The sequence below is a fragment of the Patiria miniata genome, unplaced genomic scaffold (genome assembly GCF_015706575.1).
Source record: "Patiria miniata isolate m_02_andy unplaced genomic scaffold, ASM1570657v1 HiC_scaffold_29, whole genome shotgun sequence".
Classification (NCBI taxonomy): domain Eukaryota; kingdom Metazoa; phylum Echinodermata; class Asteroidea; order Valvatida; family Asterinidae; genus Patiria; species Patiria miniata.
Window position 1 is genome coordinate 5,699,837 of NW_024037068.1, and position 23,117 is coordinate 5,722,953.

General features: G+C 43.3%; 1 protein-coding gene across 1 annotated transcript in view; it reads left to right on the plus strand.

Moving 5' to 3' along the window:
• The window catches only part of LOC119735892, a 35,809-nt gene that overhangs the window by 10,768 nt on the left and 1,924 nt on the right, over positions 1 to 23,117 (plus strand). Inside the window, exons 3-18 of the mRNA XM_038209837.1 lie at positions 1,040 to 1,429; positions 4,643 to 4,801; positions 5,029 to 5,233; positions 5,606 to 5,763; positions 6,362 to 6,600; positions 7,862 to 8,038; positions 8,828 to 9,029; positions 10,581 to 10,738; positions 11,045 to 11,227; positions 11,927 to 12,047; positions 14,329 to 14,529; positions 15,011 to 15,176; positions 16,734 to 16,901; positions 19,249 to 19,376; positions 20,409 to 20,621; positions 22,726 to 22,749. Coding sequence (XP_038065765.1) covers positions 1,040 to 1,429; positions 4,643 to 4,801; positions 5,029 to 5,233; positions 5,606 to 5,763; positions 6,362 to 6,600; positions 7,862 to 8,038; positions 8,828 to 9,029; positions 10,581 to 10,738; positions 11,045 to 11,227; positions 11,927 to 12,047; positions 14,329 to 14,529; positions 15,011 to 15,176; positions 16,734 to 16,901; positions 19,249 to 19,376; positions 20,409 to 20,621; positions 22,726 to 22,749 — 2,892 coding nt within the window. The remainder of the gene's footprint in view (positions 1 to 1,039; positions 1,430 to 4,642; positions 4,802 to 5,028; positions 5,234 to 5,605; positions 5,764 to 6,361; positions 6,601 to 7,861; positions 8,039 to 8,827; positions 9,030 to 10,580; positions 10,739 to 11,044; positions 11,228 to 11,926; positions 12,048 to 14,328; positions 14,530 to 15,010; positions 15,177 to 16,733; positions 16,902 to 19,248; positions 19,377 to 20,408; positions 20,622 to 22,725; positions 22,750 to 23,117) is intronic.

Below are 23,117 nucleotides of genomic sequence, written 5' to 3' on the forward strand. Positions count from 1 at the left end.
GTAAAGCATCCTGTAAAATCATGGCACCTGGTATACTGTCATTTTCAAGAAAAGTGCTATTTTTGTACCAATTTCCAGCGCTGATCGGCCGATCAGCGTTGGAAAAAACTGGCTTTTTTTCAAATACTGGCCCCAATTGACTATCGCACTTGTTTGCAATCGATTACACACACTATGAACGGGTACAAGCCAGCTAGACTGGTTCCCTGACCTTACAATTCCCCAATGTATGTAAACTGCTCTGTTTCTTCTTCAATGGAGTCAGGGAACCAGACTAGAGGAAAATGATTGTTTTTCTTGGTTTTTATAGCATTTTTGAACCCAAAACCTCAAAAAAGTCAGTGTAACTATATTTGCTATATATTTCCAACCCCCCAATTCCATCCATTTCTGAAAATTACAGCAAAGGCAAATGATGTATATTCCCTTTAAAACAACAAGAAATAAGAGAAAAAAAAGATGAGTGCTAGTTCGTGAAACCAAAAAAGCTGCGAAACTGTAAATTTTCGTTTTCACGAAGTAGCTCGCTTCAATGTATTACAACACTAGAAGAGTGTTACTTCGTGGAAACGGAGTTCAGCGCGCGCGCGCTCAAACAAGAAGAGTGTTACTTCATGAAAACGTTTTTTTTGCTTGCATTTAAGAAGAGTGCGCGCCATGCATTACAATGGTAAATGGAACTTGAGTGTTTCTTCGTGAAAACGAAAATGGTCACTTTCGCGCAAAAGTTGCCATGGTAATTAGCGTAATTATTAAAGTAAAGCTCTTGAAGATTTGAAACTTCGTGCAATGGTAGGCCTTGATGAAAAATGTTTAAAAATGTAAAAAAAAAATGAAAATCGAAAACAATTATGGTTTAACACGTAGAGTATTACTTCGTGGTGTCGGTGACGAAATGGTTAACCGTTTCCATAACTGTTCAAAATTGCAAGATTCCCAAATGCAGAAATGGGCCTCAAATATAGGCCCAAGTGACTAACCGTTGAACTTTGTTACAATTGTAAGTTTGTGGATATTTTTCCGACCTTTTGTTTTTCAGTCGCTACAACCGAAAGCAGTGATGGTGATCGGGGAGATGGCGTGACACGGGAGCCAGACAACGGTGGTGGAACTCCAGGCAACGGTGGTGGAACTCCAGGCAACGGCGATGGAACTCCAGGCAACGGCGGTGGAACCCCAGGCAACGGTAGTGGAACTCCAGGCAACGGTGGTGGAACTCCAGGCAACGGTGGTGGAACTCCAGGCAACGGCGGTGGAACTCCAGGCAACGATGGTGGAACTCCAGGCAACGGCGGTGGAACTCCAGGCAACGGCGGTGGAACCCCAGGCAACGGTGGTGGAACTTCGGGCGAGGTTGATGCTACACAAATACCAGGAGATGGTGAAAGTCCAGTCAGTGAAAGACCAAATGTACCGGTTCTGCAAAGAGGTAATTTAAACCTCGACGTTTGTCATTGTACATTAAATCATGCATTAACCCTTACTTAAGTAGTCTATGTAGTAGACCATGGTAAAAGCTGTGAATGGTCACATAAAGCACATATTCGCCAATTAATTAGGCAAGACAACCCCATCTTGACCTCTAGATGTTGACCTATCAGCGGGCGCTTTCTATATCGGGTCTTTGGTCATTTACCCGTCGTCGCGTCATTGACATGGATAAAAAAAAACCTGTGTCAAATCGTCTGTGTGCTCTGTATTACGGTTACCCGATATGCATATGCGCTCGGCTGTTGTTGTATTGCAAATCACTACATTTAAATTGACCAATCAAACCATTATAGTCCTGACTTGGGAATGGATTGATGTCACGATTTTAGTAAAGTCGACTCCGATTGGCTGGCGCTTTGCTTGTTATCTGCATGTTTGGACATATCAGACGTTATACCAGGATACTGTGCTCCGTAAATAACGGGTGAAACTCAGACTATAACCTCAGAGGCATCCTTGCTAGGATGCAACCTCAATCCTGCAAAATGCTTTTGTCAAAATTGCATGAAAAATCCTTCTTTATTTCTTGAATTCGTATAGTCCTTGGAGCGGGCACCACTGCCTCAATCCTGCATAAATCCCCACCAATCACTGTCAATATGTTGATGCCAGTGACATCATTGAGCAATGCGGATTATTAAAAGTGCATCTGGGCCTAAATTTATGCACAGCTGAGCATAAACAACCGCGGTCTGGTCCAAGACCCTAAAACTAGTTGTTACAATCAAGAGATTTACATACGTATTTAATAAGCTTAAGATCCAATCCACCTGAGGATTAGGCACACCTTGAGTATGCAGTAAATAAGTATTAAAATTCTAGCGGCCTTAATCGCAGCACATTGTATTGTATTTTTTGGGATTTGACGAGCATATAAGGCTTGGTTTGACTGCCCTCGTGTCACACACGCCAAACTACTACCACGGGGTCAGACGAAGGCTTCGGTCCACTCCCTTCGCTGCTGTTCTGTGTGTCGCCCCGCAGCTGTAACGTTTCGGTAGTCAACGCCGAAACCCTCCAAGAACCAAGTCAAGACGATGCTGGTATATAGTGAGCCTGCTTTTAGCTCACTTTCTCTGGTGGTCTCCTTCGATGATCCAAGTCAAGAGCTCTCCGTAGATGGGTTGAGCCAGACTAGCCCATTGCTCTCCGTAGGTGGCTTGGGCCAGACTGGCCCATTGCTCTCCGTAGATGGCTTGGGCCAGACTATCCCACTGCTCTCCGTAGAAGTCCACTCCCGTGCCTACAGGAGTCCGTAGCCGTATAGCCACGCCCACGTAGGACCGCAGCTCGTCACGCCTTGATATTGTGGCGGATTTTACTATTGCCAGGTCGGTTGTCCTCGGCGAACACTCGCGGGTAAGGCGAGTAACCCTAACAGCGCCGAGGTGCAGGTCCGTTCGGTTGGAAATATACCACCACGTATACTCAGTCTACTCACTAGATCGCTCACTTCCAGACAGTCAATACAGACTGACAAACATGTAAACATGACTGTGACGCAATGACAAAAGGAAGAAGGTTTCACTGATTTATTTAATTAGATCAATTATTATGATTAAAGTGATTTATTTGAATAAGCCCTAATAGCGCCTCAAGTGAGTGTTATGGCGCCTCTAGAGAGTGTATAGCGCCTCCCGCCGCGAGTTTGCACTTATCCACCGCGCAAGTGCCGCATTTACGAACTTCTAAATGTCGCGCACAGTTGTTCCCTCAGCAACGCCTCTCGTCTCCTTGGGCCTCAAAGGGGGTAGGCTCCTCGTGAGCCTGGTTTATATGGAGCGTGTAACTCCTCGATGAGTCCTAACGCCTCCACCGCTACCTACAGCAGCCCTGCGCCTCAGTGCTCGGACCGATGACTCAGTAGATGTACGCTCGCTAGCGTACGTCGTCCCTTGAGGCGTCCGGCCAACAGTCGCGCCTCTATGGCTCCGCTATATATGCCCCACGCTAAAGGAAGGTAGGCACATATACTGACTGCAGTACGCCCTTTCGCCTCCTTGGATTGACGCTCCGGTAGGCTTGGTTGGTCCTTCCAGCACGAGTCGCGTTCACCAACTGACTAGTAGCCCGCTGGCGGCGACAAACTAATCGCGCGTCTATCGCTTTCTATGGCGCGCCAAGTCAAAACAAATTGTGTCAATTGCTCAAATGTTACACAGCTTCCTTCTAAGCCTGAACGTTCTGTTCAGAATCAGCTGACACAAATCACTACAAACATTAGCAATTGCTACTTAATCATGCACAAAGAAAATTAGCAGGCAAATTAGTAACACTTAAAACTTATTTATTCAAAATGATCGGCTTCTAAACACAACATGGCGACGTCTCTAAATTATCTCACTTTTTCGCCATACTAATTTAAGCGGACTAACATCAAGTGCCCCATGTCGCCTCATAGTGTCTCATAACTTAGGACACTGTTTCCTCATAAATTTAGTTTATCAAAACGTTATATAAACGAGGCAAGTCTCTGTTCAACACATTTTAAGGAACAATCTATTCTACAAAAACATTTCTTTTCTTTTTAACTAGTAACAAAACAAGTGGAAATCGAAGATCTGCAACATCTGGTAGGGTTGGCCTTGACTACTATTTCTTCTCGAATAGCTGGTCAAAGTTGACTTCGTAGATTCGCTCTATCCGGGTTTCGCTGACTTTGGTCCCATCCTGGAAGGTTGTCTGAGTGCTAATTTCTGTAACTTTGGTGACGTGACCTCGGAGGACATCTTGTAGGGCCAAATGTTACACTATTTTAAGTTGAACACATTTTATGATTGTATTAATTCATTTAATTGTAATCATCTGTATCATTTCTCTTGTAAATATTAAATTAATTGTTCAAATATAATTGCTGATTTCACTTTTGTATTTCCTTTTGTCATTTGAATTTTGCGCACGTAACATAGTGCATCCCCAAAATCAACGGCATTTTTTTGGCCATATGTCCCAAAATCCTCCGTTTTCCAAAGAGGCATTTGCAAGTTTTGGGAAGGTTGGGGTTGGCATTTTCTTTCGGCTCAGTCCTTTCAGTTTCTAGAGCCTGTGAAAAAAAATGTCAAGCATGGATTGGATTGAACCCGAGACCTCTGTGTTGCTAATTACTAATACTTTTAAGCTATTACACCGGTTATATTCATTTTTTTTCCAGTTGTTGCCATCGTCAGTGGACCCAACGAGATACCCTTCTGTGGGACTTTGCTTATCCGTGGTAGTGCATCCGTTGGTCCTCGTCTTACATACACATGGGCGGTTAGTAGCAGGCAGGGCACCTCTGAAGCATTGTCGTCTCGTCTCAGAACAATCAACGGTAAGTGTTGTCTTGAAGTCTGTTCACTTAAGTGTGGGTTTGTGTGGCCTATTAGTTTGTGACTTATAATAATAAGGTCAGGGTTGAAATCCAGCTGCTGATCATAATGTTGTGTCCTTGGGTACCGGTATAAGCTGTGGAGCCTATCCAGGGTGGGGGCAATGTTGTCAGTCGTTTCATGTCGAATTTCAACCTGGATGGTCGTTTACAATCACATGTCTTTGCAGATAACAACCGCTCGGACTTGCAGCTGGACGGCGACCTGTTGATGGTCGGCGTTGTGTATACCGTCAGGCTGACTGTCTCTACGAGGGGCAGGTCGAACACTGCCTCACACAGAGTACAAAAACTGCCCGAGGAAGTCATGAAGCCCGGATTGGTGATCCAGCATCGCGGACTGGGCGAAGACAATGTTGTTTTGGCATCAAAAAGGTGAGTTGCTATTTGTTAAGTCATGTCATTTCTCGCAAGGGTAGATCCAGAACACAATATTCTTATGGGGGGGACAAAACAATTTTGGTCCCCAAAAGCGGTTCCAAAAAATTACGACATCACTTAAAAAAAGGGTTATTTTTTTTTGGGGGGGGGGGGGGCTACCTGGATCCGCCCTCGATGTCTTGGAAAAAAGGGGCACTAGGTCCTGAAATCTTCAAGAAACATGATTCTTCAAGAAACCTCTTCTTGGATTAAGGAAAACCTATATAATAAGCCCTCTTCAGGCAATTTCTAAAATATCTGAACTTGACCATTGAATTTGATTTCTGTCCTGTTATTGTTTTGGGTTTTTTCGTTTTATCAAAACAGAATCGTCTTGTGGGCCGATGTCCAGTTCTACAGCAGGTGCATTGAATCGTCAAGCGTGGAGTTCATTTGGACGGCGACAACGCAAGATAATGTGACTATCGCCGGTGCCCTCAACCGTCGCGGCAGAAACCAAAGGTTCTGGGCGCGCAACTTACCAGGTCAGATACTGTTTATAACATCTTGTTTTGACTAAATCTAGAACCCATTGGCTTGAAGGTAGAATGTTTGCGCTGTTATACATTATCATTCTCATGCGATTTGAAAAAAATGTGAATGAACACGGAAAACTAGGAACAAAAAATGCCGGATGTGAAAGGTTGTAAATGAAATTTGTTTTTGCCCTGACTTTGAATAAACTTTTCTTGAAGAATACTTATATAAAATTCCGACATTGTTTGTCGGAATGGTATCGGTTAGAAATCATTCTGTCAACATATTTATTGTTCAGTGCCGTATGTAGGCCGCGCCAGGGTTCCGGAAGTCGAGTCACATGGCCTTTTAATTTCAGGCTTTATTAGATTTTTCTAATTTCAAAAAAAAATATGCCAATTTAGATTACAACTTGTACGTTAACTTTGTTGAAATATGACAAAGAAAGGAGGTTTTTAGAAAACAGTTTCAAAAGCTTCAAAATTACAGTAGGGAAAAAGCTTTTCTGTTATATTTCCTTGATGTGAATTGACTAACGCCTTTCATTTCCAAAATCATTGCCAACGTTGCTCTCTCACTCCATCTTAATTCTCTTACCATCCGCAGCTGGGCAACCCATCACCATCTCTGTGGCAATCCCTCCCAATGGGGAGACAGTGCTCGTACGCACCGTGACCTCCATTACCATCACCGTGCAGCGGTCTTCCCTGGTGGCATCCATCAAGGGCGGGGACCAGGTCACCGTCGGCCGAGACGCTGCAGAGAAGTTGTTGCTGGACGCCTCGGAGTCTCACGATCCGGACGACAAGAAGGCGAGTCTCCGCTACAGCTGGTCCTGCCCACGGGTATGTAAACAAGTAGGAATCAACAAGTCTGCAGAGTTTTGGCAGAGTTTGGCAAAATTGTGCAGAATTATAAGCACTGGTCATTCTGCATACTCCTTGACTTGCGACTTCTGATTGACTTGCGATGGACTCATTGGTGCTTGCGATGCCTTGTGTTTTTATTAAGAATGACTTGTGACTGACTTGTGAATGACTCATGATTGGCTTAAAATTTACTTGTTATTGACTTGTAATTGACTTGTGATATCTTTTTGAATTGGTGACTTGTGATTGACATGTGATTGACTTGCAATTGCCTTGTGATTGGCTTGTGATTGACTTGTGATGACTCATGCTTGACTTGTTATTGACTTGTGAGTGACTTTTGAAGACTTGTGATGATTTGTGATAACTTGTGTGGACTTGTCATGGACTTGTCATGGACTTGTGTTGATTTGTGATTGACTTGTGACGACTTATGGTTGACTTGTGATGGACTGGTGATAAGTTGTGATGACTTACGATTAACTTGTGATGACTTGTGACTTGTAATTCACTTGTGATTGATGTAGGATAGAAAGGTTACTTGGTACGATGGACTTGTGATGACTTGCGATGACTTGATGACTTGTGACTGACTTGTTACGATTACAACTTAAGATTCACTTGTGATAACATGTGGCGAGACGCACTTTTTGATGACTTCCAACCCTGATTAGATATTAAAGGGAAAATACAACATTTGCAAACATCAAAAAATAAAACTACCAAATCATTTTGAAATACCTTGCTGGACTGTTAGTACATGACAGTGTAAAGCATCCTGCAAAATCATGGCACTTGGTATCCTGTCACTTTCAAGAAAAGTGCTATTTTTGTATCAATTTCCAACGCTGATCGGCCGATCAGCGTTGGAAAAAAACTGGCTTTTTTTAAATACTGGCCCCAATTGACCATCGCACTTGTTTGCAATCGATTACACACACTATGAACGGGTACAAGCCAGCTCGACTGGTTCCCTGACCTGACCCCAATGAATGTAAACTGCTCTGTTTCTTTTTCAATGGAGTCAGGGAACCAGACTTCAGGAAAATGATTGTTTTTCTTGGTTTTTATAGCATTTTTGAACCCAAAGCCTCAAAAAAGTCAGTGTAACTATATTTGCTATATATTTCCAACCCCCCCCCCCCCAATTCCATCCATTCCTGAAACTTACAGCAAAAGCAAAAAAATGTATATTCCCTTTAACTAGTGTTTATTTGTATCTTCACCTTTTGACCAGAACGGCTCCGTCTGCACTGGACTACCATCCTCCCTGAACGAGTCTGTCTTGGAAGTGACCCCAAGTAGCCTGAGAGTTGGGTCTTACACCTTCGTTGTCACTGTGCGTCGTTCCCAGGGCCAGGATGAGGCCAGCGCAAGGATGATGGTAGAGGTTACCAACGGGAATCCCCCACAGGTAATGAAAAAAAAAATAATAAAACTAGGTTCTCATCCGCGCTGTTTAAAAACAAAAGGGAGGAGTCGGCCCGTTTTTTAAGACGGGCGATATTCCAATGTAACGGATGGATTCTTCAATTTTCTGAACTCTTTCACTGACACTTCTGTGTACAGCCGTCACTCTTTTCACTAGATTGCGAACCAATAAAAGGACAACATTGGAAATGTATAATTAAGAAGAAGAAAAAAAAACAAAGAAGAAGAAAAAGGAAAAGAAAAATACGCGGCAGGGACGAGAAACTTGTGGGTTTTTTTTTATTTGGCCTTTATATACGAGGAGAGTGGTTAGGGTTCTTGACTCATGATCGGAGGGCCGAGGGTTCGAATCCAGCTGCTGGTCATGTCCTTGGGAAGCCACTTTACCCCCACTAGCCTCATTCCACCCAGGAGTGTAAATGGGTACCGGCATCGGCTGGGGAGTAACCTGCGATGGTCTAGCATCCCGTCGATCCAGGGGGAGTGGAAATATTCTCGGTCGCTTTATGCTACTGAAACGGGAGATAACCGCCGGCCTTATGAGCCACATTGGCTCGTGAGTGACTTTACTTGATGAGGAAGACGTGCAAAAATGACAGGGCATAGTATAGGGCCTGGGTTGCGAACTAGTTTAATACCTGGCTACTGTTGGAAGTGACACCTGCTAGGTCTATATGGGAGGAGACTGAAGCTGCTTTCGTTGCCGCCTGTGTAATTTCATAGCCATAGTGATTCAGACACGGTCTATTTGGCCTTTTGTGATTGTTTCTAGATGAAGCTGAAAGCACCCTTCAAAGGCATGTTCAAGCCGTCCAGGCGCGTGGTTGTCAACGCCCGGATCCGCAATGCCGCGCTGGTGGAAAGCGTTGAGTGGCGCGTCCTGAGAAACACCACCTTCCAAAGCGTGCAGAGCGCCACCACGAGTATCGTCAAATGGCGTGGCTCTGTCACAGCCAGCTTCAGTGTCCGTGCAGGTCAGTGAAAGACCGCCAGATTGGTTTCCATCCAGTGACAAAAATTGTGCATCTTCCAGCTTATAAGGGTTGGCATGCTGCCTTGTTTGTGAGGTAAATTAAGGGGGGGGGCGGTAGCTAACTCCCATATCAAGCCAGTGATTGGATCACCTCTGCGTGCGCGCAGCAAGATTGCTTATGTTTGAATCACAGCTCAGCTCTGTGCAATTTTTTTACGTTAAAGAAACTGACTCTTGTCTTACCACAACAATCTCCATTTTGTCCATGAAGGCAGCTTTCAAGCATTTCAACTGCATAGATTGTATAATATAAAATTTATGCAAAAAAATGTATATACTTTAGGCTTTAACTATTTTTTTGTTTAAATTTGCACCCCAAAAGCTACAAAAATTAGTTACAAACACAGCAACCACAGAATTTCACCCATAGCAATAGAACAGCCTTGTCCGTGTCTGTGCTGTTGTGCCTTATTTTAAATTGGTTGCGTTCTGTGATTTTTTAAAAGCTCTTTGACTTCATTCGATGTGAACAACAGCACTCAGAGTAGGCAATAATTGTGTACTATAAACCACTCAGTGCCGTCCAAAGTTATATACTACACCCCTCAAAGCAGTCAATATTATTTCGCCTACTTTACAACTCAAAAGCAGTCAATATTTTTATTTGCATACTATACCACTCAAAGCAGTCAATATTTGCATACCATACCGCTAAAAAAACAGTCAATATTTAGCTATTTCGGTGGACACACCGAAACATTTCTTAACTTTTGTTATTTTGTCCCACTCCGTTTTCCATAGGATAACACGTGTGTTCGTTCTATTGCATATTCTAAGGCCCTATATCTACAGAACCAGAAGTCCGACGGGGTTCAAACTCGGTTTGCATGAATACCGGGACGTGTTATAGACAGATATTGCAGTGACGTCACTATGATGTCATGGTGTGATTTTATATGAATTATTCAATTTAAGGACTTTTTAGTCATCGACGTTCCGTGGATGAGATCATCAACGGAACGTGATATATATTTAAAATTCAGTTTGTAATAGGTTTATTAGGCTTTAGATAGATACACACAATTTCGAAAAATGTGTGACATCATCATGACGTCATCGAAAACACAGAGTAAATCTGACCGTTATGACACTTGAGGGTAGGCAGGTATTGATAATAGTATGCGAAATCTAACGTCATCATGACGTCATCATCTGATTTTGTATTATATTTGAAAATGTTAATATTTTCTTTTTTTATTACATAAAATACGATCAGATTGAGTTCAAAGTAGGCACAGACCAAGACCCTAAGCTTGTATTGTTTCTTAACAAGTTACGTCGTGATGATGTCATCATTAGTCATATGACTTCATCTACATTTTGCTATAACAACAAATTCACTTCCACACAACCCAATATTTGTAGAAAATTATCATGTTCATGTCATTGGACTTGGATGAAAATGCAGTGATTGCTAAAACAATTTAAACAGCTATGTATTTGTTAACAAACACAATTCTAGTTTTAAATTGTATCACTTGTTGTGCTGCAGGTGTTTTGTCAGCTGGTAGTAACTACACCGTCAAGGCCATTGCCAAGGACAGCGAGGGCAACAAGCTGTCGTCGGGCGCTACGACCATCACCATTTACAATGGCGTCACAGGATGCGAGCTAGAACTGCTCAGCTCTGAGTACCGAGTTTTTGAAATCGTACGCACAGTCGCATATTTTTTTCATCATCATGAATTAGCATCCAAATACACAGACGATTGCAGCTACAGTTTTCTGAAATGACGCAAATTCGTGTAACATTTCGGACAGTCAGATGTTCAAAATTCTAATACCTTCGCTTTGGAATATCCTATTTCCAAAAAAAACCAGCAGCGTTCTAAATAGCAACGTTTATGTTTTTTTTTAATAATATCTCAACATTGACGTCTTGCTCAAAAGTGCCTGATTTTGACATACGTACCATATTTAGTCAGAAAAAAACGCCATGGTATTTTTTTATTTCAGATTGATATCAATGTCGTGGGCTGCGTCGGAGTAGGCCAGCTGGGCTACAAGGCATTCGTGGCCCCCTCGGCCAATTCCAGAAAGCGTCAGGTACTGACCACTTCGGCCAGTGACCAGTCCAGGTTGAACCAGGACCGAGCCGTGGAAGTAGCCGGTGCCTCAACTGTAGCCATCATCGTCAAGGTAAGTGCCATGCTCGCTGGCCTGTACTTGTAAAAATACTCGTCTCAAAGTGTTCCAGCTGGATCGCAAGTAATGGTTGGTAGTAAAACCCGGATTTTGTTTATATTTACTATTTGATTTGGGTATCGGAGCCAACCTTTAAAAGTTAAGCAATTTTTTTGACACAAGTTAAAAGAAGAAAATAGAAATGTGTTGGTAGACAAGCACAAACTGTTTCTTAAGTTTCTAAAGTCGATCAGACAGACAAAAGTGCCAAAGTGTATGGTTAGAACAAAAATGTGTACTAACCCTATGCAGACAAAAACGCACCCTTAATGTGACATAACTTGACAACTGGTAAATTCTGAATAAGACTTTCGAACTCGAAAAAAAAACGTGTCCAAAACGTATAGAGAGGAGTCTGACAAAGAGAGAAAAGGGAAAAAAAACCACACCTTTTTTTGAAAACAAGAGCTGTTTAGGAGCATGTATCCTATCAAAAAAAAAACCAACTGGAACATCCCCTATATTTACTCAAGTGTAAGCTAATGAAATCTTTTGTTGAAAACGGTCCTCGATCGTGCGTTTATGCGCTTAGTCTATGGGAGAGTGCTTTATCACAGGGACAAAGGGCTACACAATGCCTTGTCTTCGATAGTTATGTAAAGTACGACTGTGTTTTTTTTTGTTTGGTTATTTTGATTGGTAACGTATATTAAGGTGTGTGATGAGACCCGTAGCTGTCAAGTTGTATCTCGGGAAGGCACACAGCAGGTCAAGGAGGCTACAGAGCAAGACATCGAGGATGTGAAGAATGCGAGACGGCAGTCGGTCCAGAGAGGTATAACTGTGTCCTAATTGTTGCCTGGTGGGGAATATATAATAATATTCACTATGGGTGTTTATGAAGAATAACAATATACGCTGTAGAATTGTGACGTCACGTGGGGTCGTCTCCAGTCGTAATGTGTTCAAACAATGTCTTGTCTGCCAGTTTTACCATAGGTTTGCATGGGCGAATTAGGTGTTCGTCTTCAGGCATGACATTTTCCAAAAATGAAATCATTTTAAATTTGAAAGAAAGACATAATCAGTATAGAAAGAATTGCATCTTTTAGAATATTTTCTTTTTTAGAATTGACATCATCCCTGTATTTTCTAGTTAAAATTTCTCAGACACTTAGAATTTAGAATAAAATGAATAAGACCGAAACATGGGACAGTGGTTCGTAGCTGACTGTATGTATCACTCAGAACGTGACAAATTATTTTACTTTAATTTTCTAATGTATAAAAAAGTGGGCACCGTGCTATCGCTACGTGAGGCCAGGTTTGTGTAGACATACAATCCATTTTCCAAATGCAGTGATCATTTAGTGATCAAGTTTAACATGCACCAGCCTAAGGCAGCCTTAACTGGCCGATGATTGGGATTTTAGTCTATGTTTTGTCAAAATTGACGGAGAGCATGTTAGAATAAATACGGCATGGCTGCATTTGACCGATTTTTGAGAAGAATTTTGAGGTAATATTTCTCATGGGAGCTTTCATATCAGAAGTGAAAGTGGCATTCAACAAAAGTGTGTCACTTGGCAAACAAAACCACTCAACTAATACGTTTGTCATCGTCTCCTCGAGACCACTCCCATTGAAAAGTAGAGCAACTTCCGGGTCAAATTCCATGTCAAAGTTCTCGGGAATGCAATTTTGAATTTAGAGAACCAGTTCAGAGTTTATAGGTTCGAAAGGAAAGAGAATCCTTGAAACCCTCGGAGCAGCGAAGCGGTGATAAAATTCTCCACTTTTCAAAATATGGGCATAATTTTTTTTCAATGGGCCAATTAGGAGAAACTTCCATGTAATCCTCACCCCTACTATACACCACAAGCCTGTCGACTCCAATAGGCCAGACCCTAGCCACTCCGATGTAAGTAGTGTTGAAAGACAGAAGCCAAGATGGCGGCTCATGCCTTTGTGCAGTAATTAGAGAAAATGGCGGCCAAAACCCTTTGTTCCGCCGATCTCTTTGTGTCAACCCCTCGTGCCGCCCAGAGCTCAGATAGGTTGTAAACAATCCCTGACGATGTGAATGACCTATATCTTGTGCGTGTACAGACATGCGGGGGTTATTGACCTAGAACCACATGTGGTGATAAAATTCTCCACGTGGCAACTCCGTGTGATTTTTTTTGCTAAGCTGCTCCCAGGGTTAAGTAATTACAACATAAAGCAAGCTTTCACGTATTCCTAAATTTCCTGTTTTTTCCTACTTTTTTTGTCCCACAACTCCAAAAAATGAAATCTCATTGAACCTTTTTTCACAAAAGTGTTAAGACACACGTTGTCATTTGTAAATCACACAATGAAGGGTTTGGGTACAGGGGTGCTGCAACTGCACTTTCAAGAGCTTAGTTGAGGATGGAGCACATGGGTACTCAACATTTTTAACTTAGAATCTAAGGGTAACCCGCAGAAATGCACAACAAATACTGCTGTGCCGGTCCTGAACATTTTCAACTTAGAATCTAAAGTTAACCTGCAGGAATGCGCAACAAATACTGCTGTGCCGGTCCTCAACATTTTCAACTTAGAATCTGAACTTAACCTGAATAGGCATGCACAGCAAATACTGCTGTGACATGGGTCCTCAACATTTTCAACACATAATCTAAAGTTAACCTGCAGGAATGCACAACAAAAACTGCTGTGGTGGGTCCTCAACATTTTCAACACAGAATCTAAAGTTTACTTACAGGCATGCACACAAGTGTTGTGAGTACAGAACATGCCAAATGAAGCTTATGGTGCTGTGGACATCGGTGAGTTTCAAGAGGAGCTACTCATGAAAGCCTGCAAAAGTCCTACCTTTATCCTGATTTTGACCTCCAAACGTCTAACTTTTGTCGCGCTTTTCTCCTGCTTTTTCGCCTGGGTCTGCCTGAAAGCCAGGTCGGCTAAAGCACGTGCATGCTTACAAGCCAAAACTCTTATCTAATCCACAGAATATGGTACAAAATAACGAAGCTTCTTCGTAAACGTTAGCAGCAACAGGACATTGCAATCAAATCAGTTCCTCACATTAATATTTTTCGACCTTCTAACCCCTTCTTTTTTAAACTAAGGGGATTATGTGGGTGCCCTGCACCAGAACGGCATGCTGGTCAGGTACGGTCCAAGAGACGACGCCTACGAAGAAGCCCGCGTCAGGCACCGCATGTACTTCCGCAATGCCACGTCCGATTTCCCCAACCTGGACGTCTCACAGTGGGATTCTGTCGCGGTGGCCCTAGATTCTTTCCCTGTGGAAGAAATCGACGCTAAAGGTAAAGATTGGGTGGAGGGGAGGCATATAACTTTTATTATTTTCTACATCTGCATTTCTATATCTCCTAAGTATTATCTCGAAATACATATCATCCAAGTTGGCAGTGTATTCTATTTGGGATCCACAGATCCACAAAAAAATGGGCATGCTAAATCACTAAAAAAGGTATGTCTTACCAGTCCATGTTCCATTTTTCTGTGAACGCTGTAGTACCAGACAAAGTATGTTTGAATTTTAATACCCAATACTGGAGAAAGTTGAGGGCAGGATTTATATTGTTGTAATTTGCATTGCTTTTTTGTCTCTTTCGAAATACACATTTAGTTGATTGGATGGGCCCAGTCAGGACTCCAAATAAATGCAAAAAGTAGGATGGTACACATGTTGTTGATCCAGTAAAAAGTAAGAAAGCTCATTCGGGATAAGTGTCTTGGTTAATTAATGCTGAAGGATTGAAGTAACTTGCCCTTTTCGTACAGTCGATGCGGTAGACATCATTGAGACAATGTTAATGTCCTACCTGGAACTTAATCCGGAAGAGTTTGATGAGGAAGCGAGAGACAGCATCTTGAAGAAGATCGGCGACGTGCTGATGGACCTAAGCCCGGACACGGAAGACAGGAGGGCACTCATCCACAGATGCAGGTCAGAACCTGAATTGGCCTATCCCAGCCTAGCCCAATCAACGCAGCCACCAGCCCTGCCTTGCCCATTAGACCAGATCAGCCCAGTACAGCCTATAAAACCTGCCCACCGAGCCTAGCCAAGCCCAACCCATCCCAGGATAGACAGACATAAAGTAGCCCCACCAAACCAATCCCAACACAACCCAACCAAATAAAGCCCAACCGTTTTCAACCCAAACCTATATCCTAACCAATCCCAACCAAACCCGACCAACCAAACCGAACCCATTCCAACCTTACCCATCCCAGCCCATTCCAACCCAACCCTACGTACCTAGCCCAATGCATAAAATCCAATCCAACCAACACAACACATACCATCCAATTCATCCAACCCGATTCATCCCAACCAAACTCATCCAAGCCCAATTCATCATTCCAACCCAACTCCCCCAATCCGAACTCTACCCAAAACCAACACATGCCACTCAACCTAGCGCAACCCATTACAACCTAACATATCCCAACCCAAGCAAGTGTGCATATTTGCCTGCAATCTGGGACCTCCTATTGGCCCTGTTTTGTTTGTACTCTTAACCTTTTAGGAAGACCTCTCGTATGTTTTGTACACGATTCCAAATAGGGGACCTCTCGGGAATTGGGGACCCTATTGTCTTCCATTGTTCAACGTCCCCTATTGAATGCAGAAACAAACTAACACCCCACCCCAACCCTTCCTAACTAAAATTCGACTCAACGCAACATCAACGCCACCAAATTCAACCAAACCCAACCCATTCCAACCCATTCCAACCCAACCCATTCCAATTACCCAACCCAACCCAACCTATTCTACCCAACCCAACCCCACCCCAACCTTTCCTAACCAATTCAACCAACTCCAACCCAACCCAGCTGAACCCATTCCATTCCAACCGAATCCAACCCATCCCAACGCAACTCGACACAGCTCCATTTACCCAACCCAAACCACTCATCCCAACCCAACTCATATCAGCCCAACTCATCCCAGCCCAACCCATTCCAACATAGCCTATCCCAACCCAACATTATCTAACCCAACCCAACCAAATTCAACCCAATTAACCCACCATATTTCAACCCAACCCAACCGACCAAAAGTTCAACCCAACCTAACCCAACCCAACCAACTCATCCCAAACCAACCCAGCCCAGCCCTGCACCAAATGAAACCGAACCCATCCACCCAACCAATCCCAACCAAACCCAGCCCAGCCAAATTCAACCAAATACACTCAACGTAACCCAACCTAACTCAAAACAAACCAACCCAGCTCGACCAAATCCATCTCCAACCCAACCCAACCAACCCAGTCCATCCAAACCCAACTCAACCCATCCCAACCAAATCCGACCCATCTCAACGCAATTCAAGACAGTTCCATCCATTCCAAAAATATGTTCTTCAAAGAACCTACATTATCTGTGCTCTCTTGCTGATAAGAAAATGTAAGTTTACAACTGGACTTGCACACTGATGAGCTGTATATCTATCCTACCTATAAAACTCATTGTTGAATGTTACCATTTTCAGGATGAAGATGAGACAAATCACCGCTTACGTTGGTCGCGGACTGGCAGAGGGAGACAGTATCACCACCACGACGGTCCGCAACACCGTGCACATCAAGAGACTCACCCTGCAATCCGCACAGCCTATCGAGGCTGGGACCACCATGCTCAAGTTCCCTCAATCTCTAGAGTAAGGCCGCGTCCAAATTACTTGGCTACGGCTGATAATAACACACGGGTCTGTGGGAAATGGCTGCAGCTGTTTCCATAGGCGTGTGTATTTTCGAGCCGTAGACATGTAATAAGCCTCTGTACTGATAACGTCACACTTTGTTTACACTTTCCTATGGAGCCAGTGGGGGCCCACGGTCAACTGAGCACCATAGGAAAGCACACAGGTAAACAAAGTGTGACGTCATCAGTACAGAGGCTTATTCAGGCACAGCTTTTGATTCACAAATAAGGCTTTTCAAACTCTGGTTTTGCACTCCTATAAAATACTCCGATAAGAATCTTTTAAGAATCTTATAAGAATCTTGTAAAAATCTTTTACAAATCTTGTAAAAATCTTACAAGAATCCCATAAGAATCATATAAGAATCCTATAAGAATCTTATAAGTATCTTATAAGAATCTTTTAAGAATCTTGTGTAATTCTGAGAACATTTTATAAGAATCTTATAAGAATCTTACCTTTACTTATGAAAACAAACTTTCTTATACACCCGAGGTTTCTGATAAGAATGTATAACAATTCTCAGACATTTCTTGCATCATAATCCGTTTCTCTTGCAAGGGCGGATCCAGAACACAATTTTAGGGGGGGGGGGGGCAAAAAAAAATTTGGTCCCCCATTTTTTTGGGATTCTAGATGCTCCGTGGTGCGATCTGAGGCAATTTCTGACCACTTTAACCAATGTTTTTTTGAGGAAAAGATGGTGGTGTACTCATTGCCTGCCTTTATTGCGATGTCACATAAAAACAAAAAAAATGGTTTCTTTTTTTTGGGAGGGCATGGCCCCCTTTGGCCCCCCCCCCCCCCGGATCCGCCCTTGCTTACTTGCTGTGTAGCCGTATCTTATAAGAATCTGATCAGATTTTTCTTGTCACTTTTCTTACTTCAGAAAACCATCTGATAAGATCTGATAAGATTCAGACTTATTTATAGGTATCTTATAAGTATAAGATCTTATAAGTTGAAATTGTATGGGTAATCAGCTTTGAGTTTGTTCTGGGGCGTAAACTTTTTGATGGATGTTAGCTTCGCGGAAGCACCATGTTGTCAAATTTCATTTGTGACAATGTGGATGAGGAACTCAACGTTTCAGAGAGTATGCTCAGTCCACCTATAGATATACAGTTTTATGCTGTGTGCATTTTTTTTAAAATTAATTAAATCTTATTCCCTCGCATGTTTTATTCCAACCAAAAAATCATTGTAATCTTTTTTTGCAACCCTCTGAAAAAAAACCTGTTTTGTTTTGTGCACAAACAGATCTGCTTTCCGAGCAGACTGGCTCCTGGTCCGTACATTGTCGATACTGATTGAACGGCGGGAACCAGCCTTGTTGCCTAAACAAAGTTTTGGGGGACATAATTATCAGTCCTAAATTCTGTATAATTGTAACCCGTATGACCGTATGTATGACTGTATCCCCGTATCCCCGTATGTATGTTTGTGCAGAGTGACATGTGCCCCTGTGGTGCACAGGTGACCGAAATTTTTGAATAAAAAAAAATTGAGGGCCAATGACGGTCACCTTCCATCTAATCCTCATTCAACCCTTGCAAAATGAGCTGGTTCAATGAACTTTGCAGCCAGGGCTTCACCCAGGCCGTGTCAACAAACTTTCGACCAGGCCTCCTGCCAAGTCCCATTGAAACATATACAAACACCTGTAACTTGACACAGCCATCTCCCTTCATAGCCGCAAACCACACACCCCAGTCAATTATCTTTTAAGTGCACTGTCTGGCAACTGCCTGGACACTGTCTAGCACGTGGCTTTTTGTTGTTTTGACATGAATAGGGTCTTGCGTAGTGCGGGAAGGTACCTGTGGCCCAAAGGGCCACTGTTGGCGAGTTCTGATAAACATGCTTTCATGGATTTGGATGAAACTTAAAAACTGTGACCGTTGGTTGGGCACAATTCTTCCTTGGATAACTGAAATCAAAGGTCATGTAGGGGTCAATATAGGTCATTCTTCAAACATGCTCAAAATGTTTCTTTGTCTATTTGATGGATTTTAATGTATTTTGGATGTAGTGATCCGTGGGATGGGGTTAATCACAAGTATGAAGGTCAAAGGTCATCTTAGGGACATTGGAGGTTGTTTAAGAATGCTCAAAATTGGCTTTTTTAAGAACACAAAACATAGGAATCGATCGCAAAAAATGGTGACACGTGTGATCTGCGGCTCACCTTGTTTTTTTTCAGTCGACGTAACATGCAAAAGTGAATAACTTTTGTAGAAATTGTTTCTGGGATGAAATAGCACAGGGAACGCAACTTTAAATGTGTTTTAATTTTTTTCAGGCACATCGGTACCAGCATGACGCTCAACGTCGAGGAATATAACGACACCGAGGACTTGAACAGTGAAACCAACAGGACACAAGAGTTGTCTGGACCAATACGTACCATCAGCATGCAGTTTGCAGATGGTATGTGACCTCCTCAAATAAAAAAAAAATTATAATAATAATAATAGCCCAAAAAAAAAGAACATTTGTGACCTGCTGAGGCAAAATGAGGGATGTCCCCCAAAACCTTGTTTTGTGTAATCGACGCCAGAAGTCCAGTATACTAGACAAATTCTGTCAAAATAGATGTTGATTGTTTTGTATTTTTGAGTTGCCAAGGTATCCATGATTCACACTATGCATTTCTGTTGGGAAAAAAATACCCACAATAGTGGAAAAACTGAATAACGTTTTTCACGCTGTCGGCAAGGCAATGCGAGTCTTTTCTTTCAAAGCCGTTTTTCGCGAAATGAGGTTAGCGAAACTTGACAGGACACTGTTAAAGTTCCTGCGTCATATCTTTGTAAAAAATAAGCTACATAAATTTGGTATCATTGGAAAGCCAATGATTTGTGTAGATATCTTTCACAATTTAGTCTATTTTCTTTGAACACGAACGGTAATGCGAACTTGTGATGTCAGGTTAGCTTTTTCACCTAGTTATCAAGCGTTGATAATATTTCGGGTTTTTTTTCATTGCCAGTGATAGTCCCGAGTATTTTCTAGTGGAAACATTTTATTCACTTTGCAATTTTTGTTGCATGAGCTTAGTGTTATAGACGTCAAAAAAATGAGGTTGCATGCAACGATGCAGTGTAGTAAATAACTGGGAAAATATTGGTGCGTGCTACGGGCTCCGTCCCCGAATAAGAGACAGTGCTTTTTCACCACTTTTTAGATCCAGTGGATGGATTCGCCATGTGTTCCTACTGTTAAGGGTGTCTGCATGTTATCGGAGTTCAGCAGTTCATGCACGCAAAACGCCAAGTACGCACGACTAAGTTTATTTGGAATGTACACAAATTACATAAACATCACTGTCAATTCCCATAAACGTCATTCCCAGTGGTCTGCCTCAACTCTTCCGTATACCATTGAGGGGACTTCCGTGATACCGTCAAGCTAGGTTCAATACTGACACGGCCTCTGATGAAAAATTTGATCTCTCACCAGGAAACGTGTATGATGTCAGGGACCTGGCAGATCCCATCGAGATCACGTTCCCGCAGATGCCGGGCAAACACATCTGCCTGTACTACAACGAAACCGACAAAGTGTGGAGCCGGAAGGGGCTGAGAACAAAGCAAGCGAGGGCCGGCGATCATGTCACCTGCGAGACCGACCACCTCACCGACTTCGCCACGGCGGTCGATCTGAACAACGGAGGTATATTTAGTGTGCACCGTGCATTTGAAGCCATTAGTCCCTGTGACGACCACAAAGTGCACTGCCTTCCCAAAACTGCCATGCCTTTTACTCACTGCACTGACCCAAACAACCCTGCATGTTTATCCCTGTACTGGCCCAATTAGTCAAGCCTGTTACTCCCTGCACACCCTAAAACGGCAATGCCCATCACTCCCTGCACCACCCTAAAGTACCCTGCCTTCCCAAAACTGCCCCGACTGTTACTCCCTATCTGACCCAATGTAGGCCCTGCCTGTTATTCTCTGTACTGCTCCTGCTTGTTCATTACTCCCTGTAGTGCACAGAATCGCCCGCGTTTTACTCCCTGCCCTTACCCAAACTGCCCTGCCTTACAACGTGCAGTGCATTGGGCCAATTACCGCCCGCCTAATAACCATCCTGCCCGTTATTCCAGTTGAAAGCGTCCTGCCTGTTACACCCTGTACTGCCCCGAAATTACCTTGCATGTTTCTCCTTGCACTGCGGTAGTGCACCAAACTACCCTGCCTGATACCGTGCACTGCCCCATACCGATCCTTATGTTACTCCCTGTAGAATGTCTAACTACTCTGCCTGTTACTCCATGTAGAGCGCCCAAACACTCTGCTCCATGTAGAGCGCCTTGTCATTCTGCCTGTTACACCCTGTAAAGCGCCTAACCACTCTGCCTGTTACTCAATGTAGAGCGCTTTACCACTCTGCATGTTACTCCCTGTGGAGCGCTTTACTACTCTGCATGTTGCTCCCTGTAAAGCACCTTACCATCATGCTTGCTACTCCCTGTAGAGAGCCTTACCGCTCTGCCTGTTACTACTTGTAGAGCGCCTATTACCATCCTGCCTTTTACTCCCTGTAGAGAGCCTTACCACTCTGCCTGTTACTCCCTGTAGAGCGCCTAACCATTCTGCCTGTTACTCCCTGTAGAGCACCTAACCATTCTGCGTGTTACTCCATGTAGAGCACCTAACCATTCTGCCTGTTACTCCCTGTAGAGAGCCTTACCACTCTGCCTGTTACTCCCAGCCTGTAGAGCGCCTAACCATTCTGCCTGTTACTAACTGTAGAGCACCTAACCATTCTGCGTGTTACTCCCTGTAGAGCACCTAACCATTCTGCCTGTTACTCCCTGTAGGGAGCCTTACCACTCTGCCTGCTACTCCCTGTAGAGCGCCTAACCATTCAGCCTGTTACTCCATGTAGAGAGCCTTACCACTCTGCCTGCTACTCCCTGTAGAGCACCTAACTATTCAGCCTGTTACTCCTTGTAGAGCGCCATACCACTCTGCCTGTCACTCCCTGTAGAGCGCCTAACCACTCTGCCTGTTACTCCCTGTAGAGCATCTAACCATTCAGCCTGTTACTCCCTGTAGAGAGCCTTACCACTCTGCCTGCTACTCCCTGTAGAGTGCCTAACCATTCTGCCTGTTACTCCCTGTATAGCGCCTTACCACTCTGCCTGTTACTCCCTGTAGCGCGCTCAACCACTCTGACAGTTACTCTCTGTAGAGAGCATTACCACTCTGCCTGCTACTCCATGTAAAGAGCCTTACCACCCTGCAATCTAATCCCTGTAGAGCGCTTAACCATTCTGCCTGTTACTAACTGTAGAGCGCCTAACCATTCTGCCTGTTATTCCTGTAGAGCACCTAACTATTCTGCGTGTTACTCCCTGTAGAGCACCTAAACATTCTGCCCGTTACTCCCCATAGAGCACCTAACCATTCTGCCTGTTACTCCCTGTAGAGCGCCTTACCACTCTGCCTGTTGCTCACTGTAGAGCACCTAACTTTTCTGCCTGTTACTTCCTGTAGAGCGCCTAACTATTCTGCCCGTTACTCCCTGTAGAGCGTCTAACCACTCTGCCAGTTACTCCCTGCACTGCCCCACTAATCTGTCTAGCCCGTTACTTCTTTTTACTGCCCCAAACGGCCCTTCTTGTCCCTGTACTGCCAGACAGATATAGATATTAAACTATTTTTTAAAGTCAGTATTAAATATGACAAAAGTAAATAAGTCGCGGTTTTGTGATTCATTTGTTTGCTTTTTTCCTCCCTTTTCTTTTTCTGTTTTTTTTTTTTTTAAGTTCAAGTGGAAGACTCCAATATAGGTAAAGTCTATGTTTTTGAATTGATTCTCTGTAATTCACTTAGCTTTATATTTTTCACTTATTTATATATTCACTTATTTATTAATTTTCTGGTTATGAAACCAAGGATTCCCAAAGGGTCCTAGGTACTGTAGCTCGCAAGCCTGAAGAAACCTGTAGAGAGGAGAAAAAAATGAGAAGACAGTACAGTTTTAGAGGTGGGAGGAAAACCGCAGAACATTGTTCTGGGGAAAAACCACGGAATCAGGTATGGACTGAAAACCCAATCCACATATTGGCCCGGCCCAGGCGGGATTCGAACCCGGGTCACGGCAGTGGAAGGCAAGGAAAGTACCACTACGCCAACCTGACTCACCTTTCGTGACAGC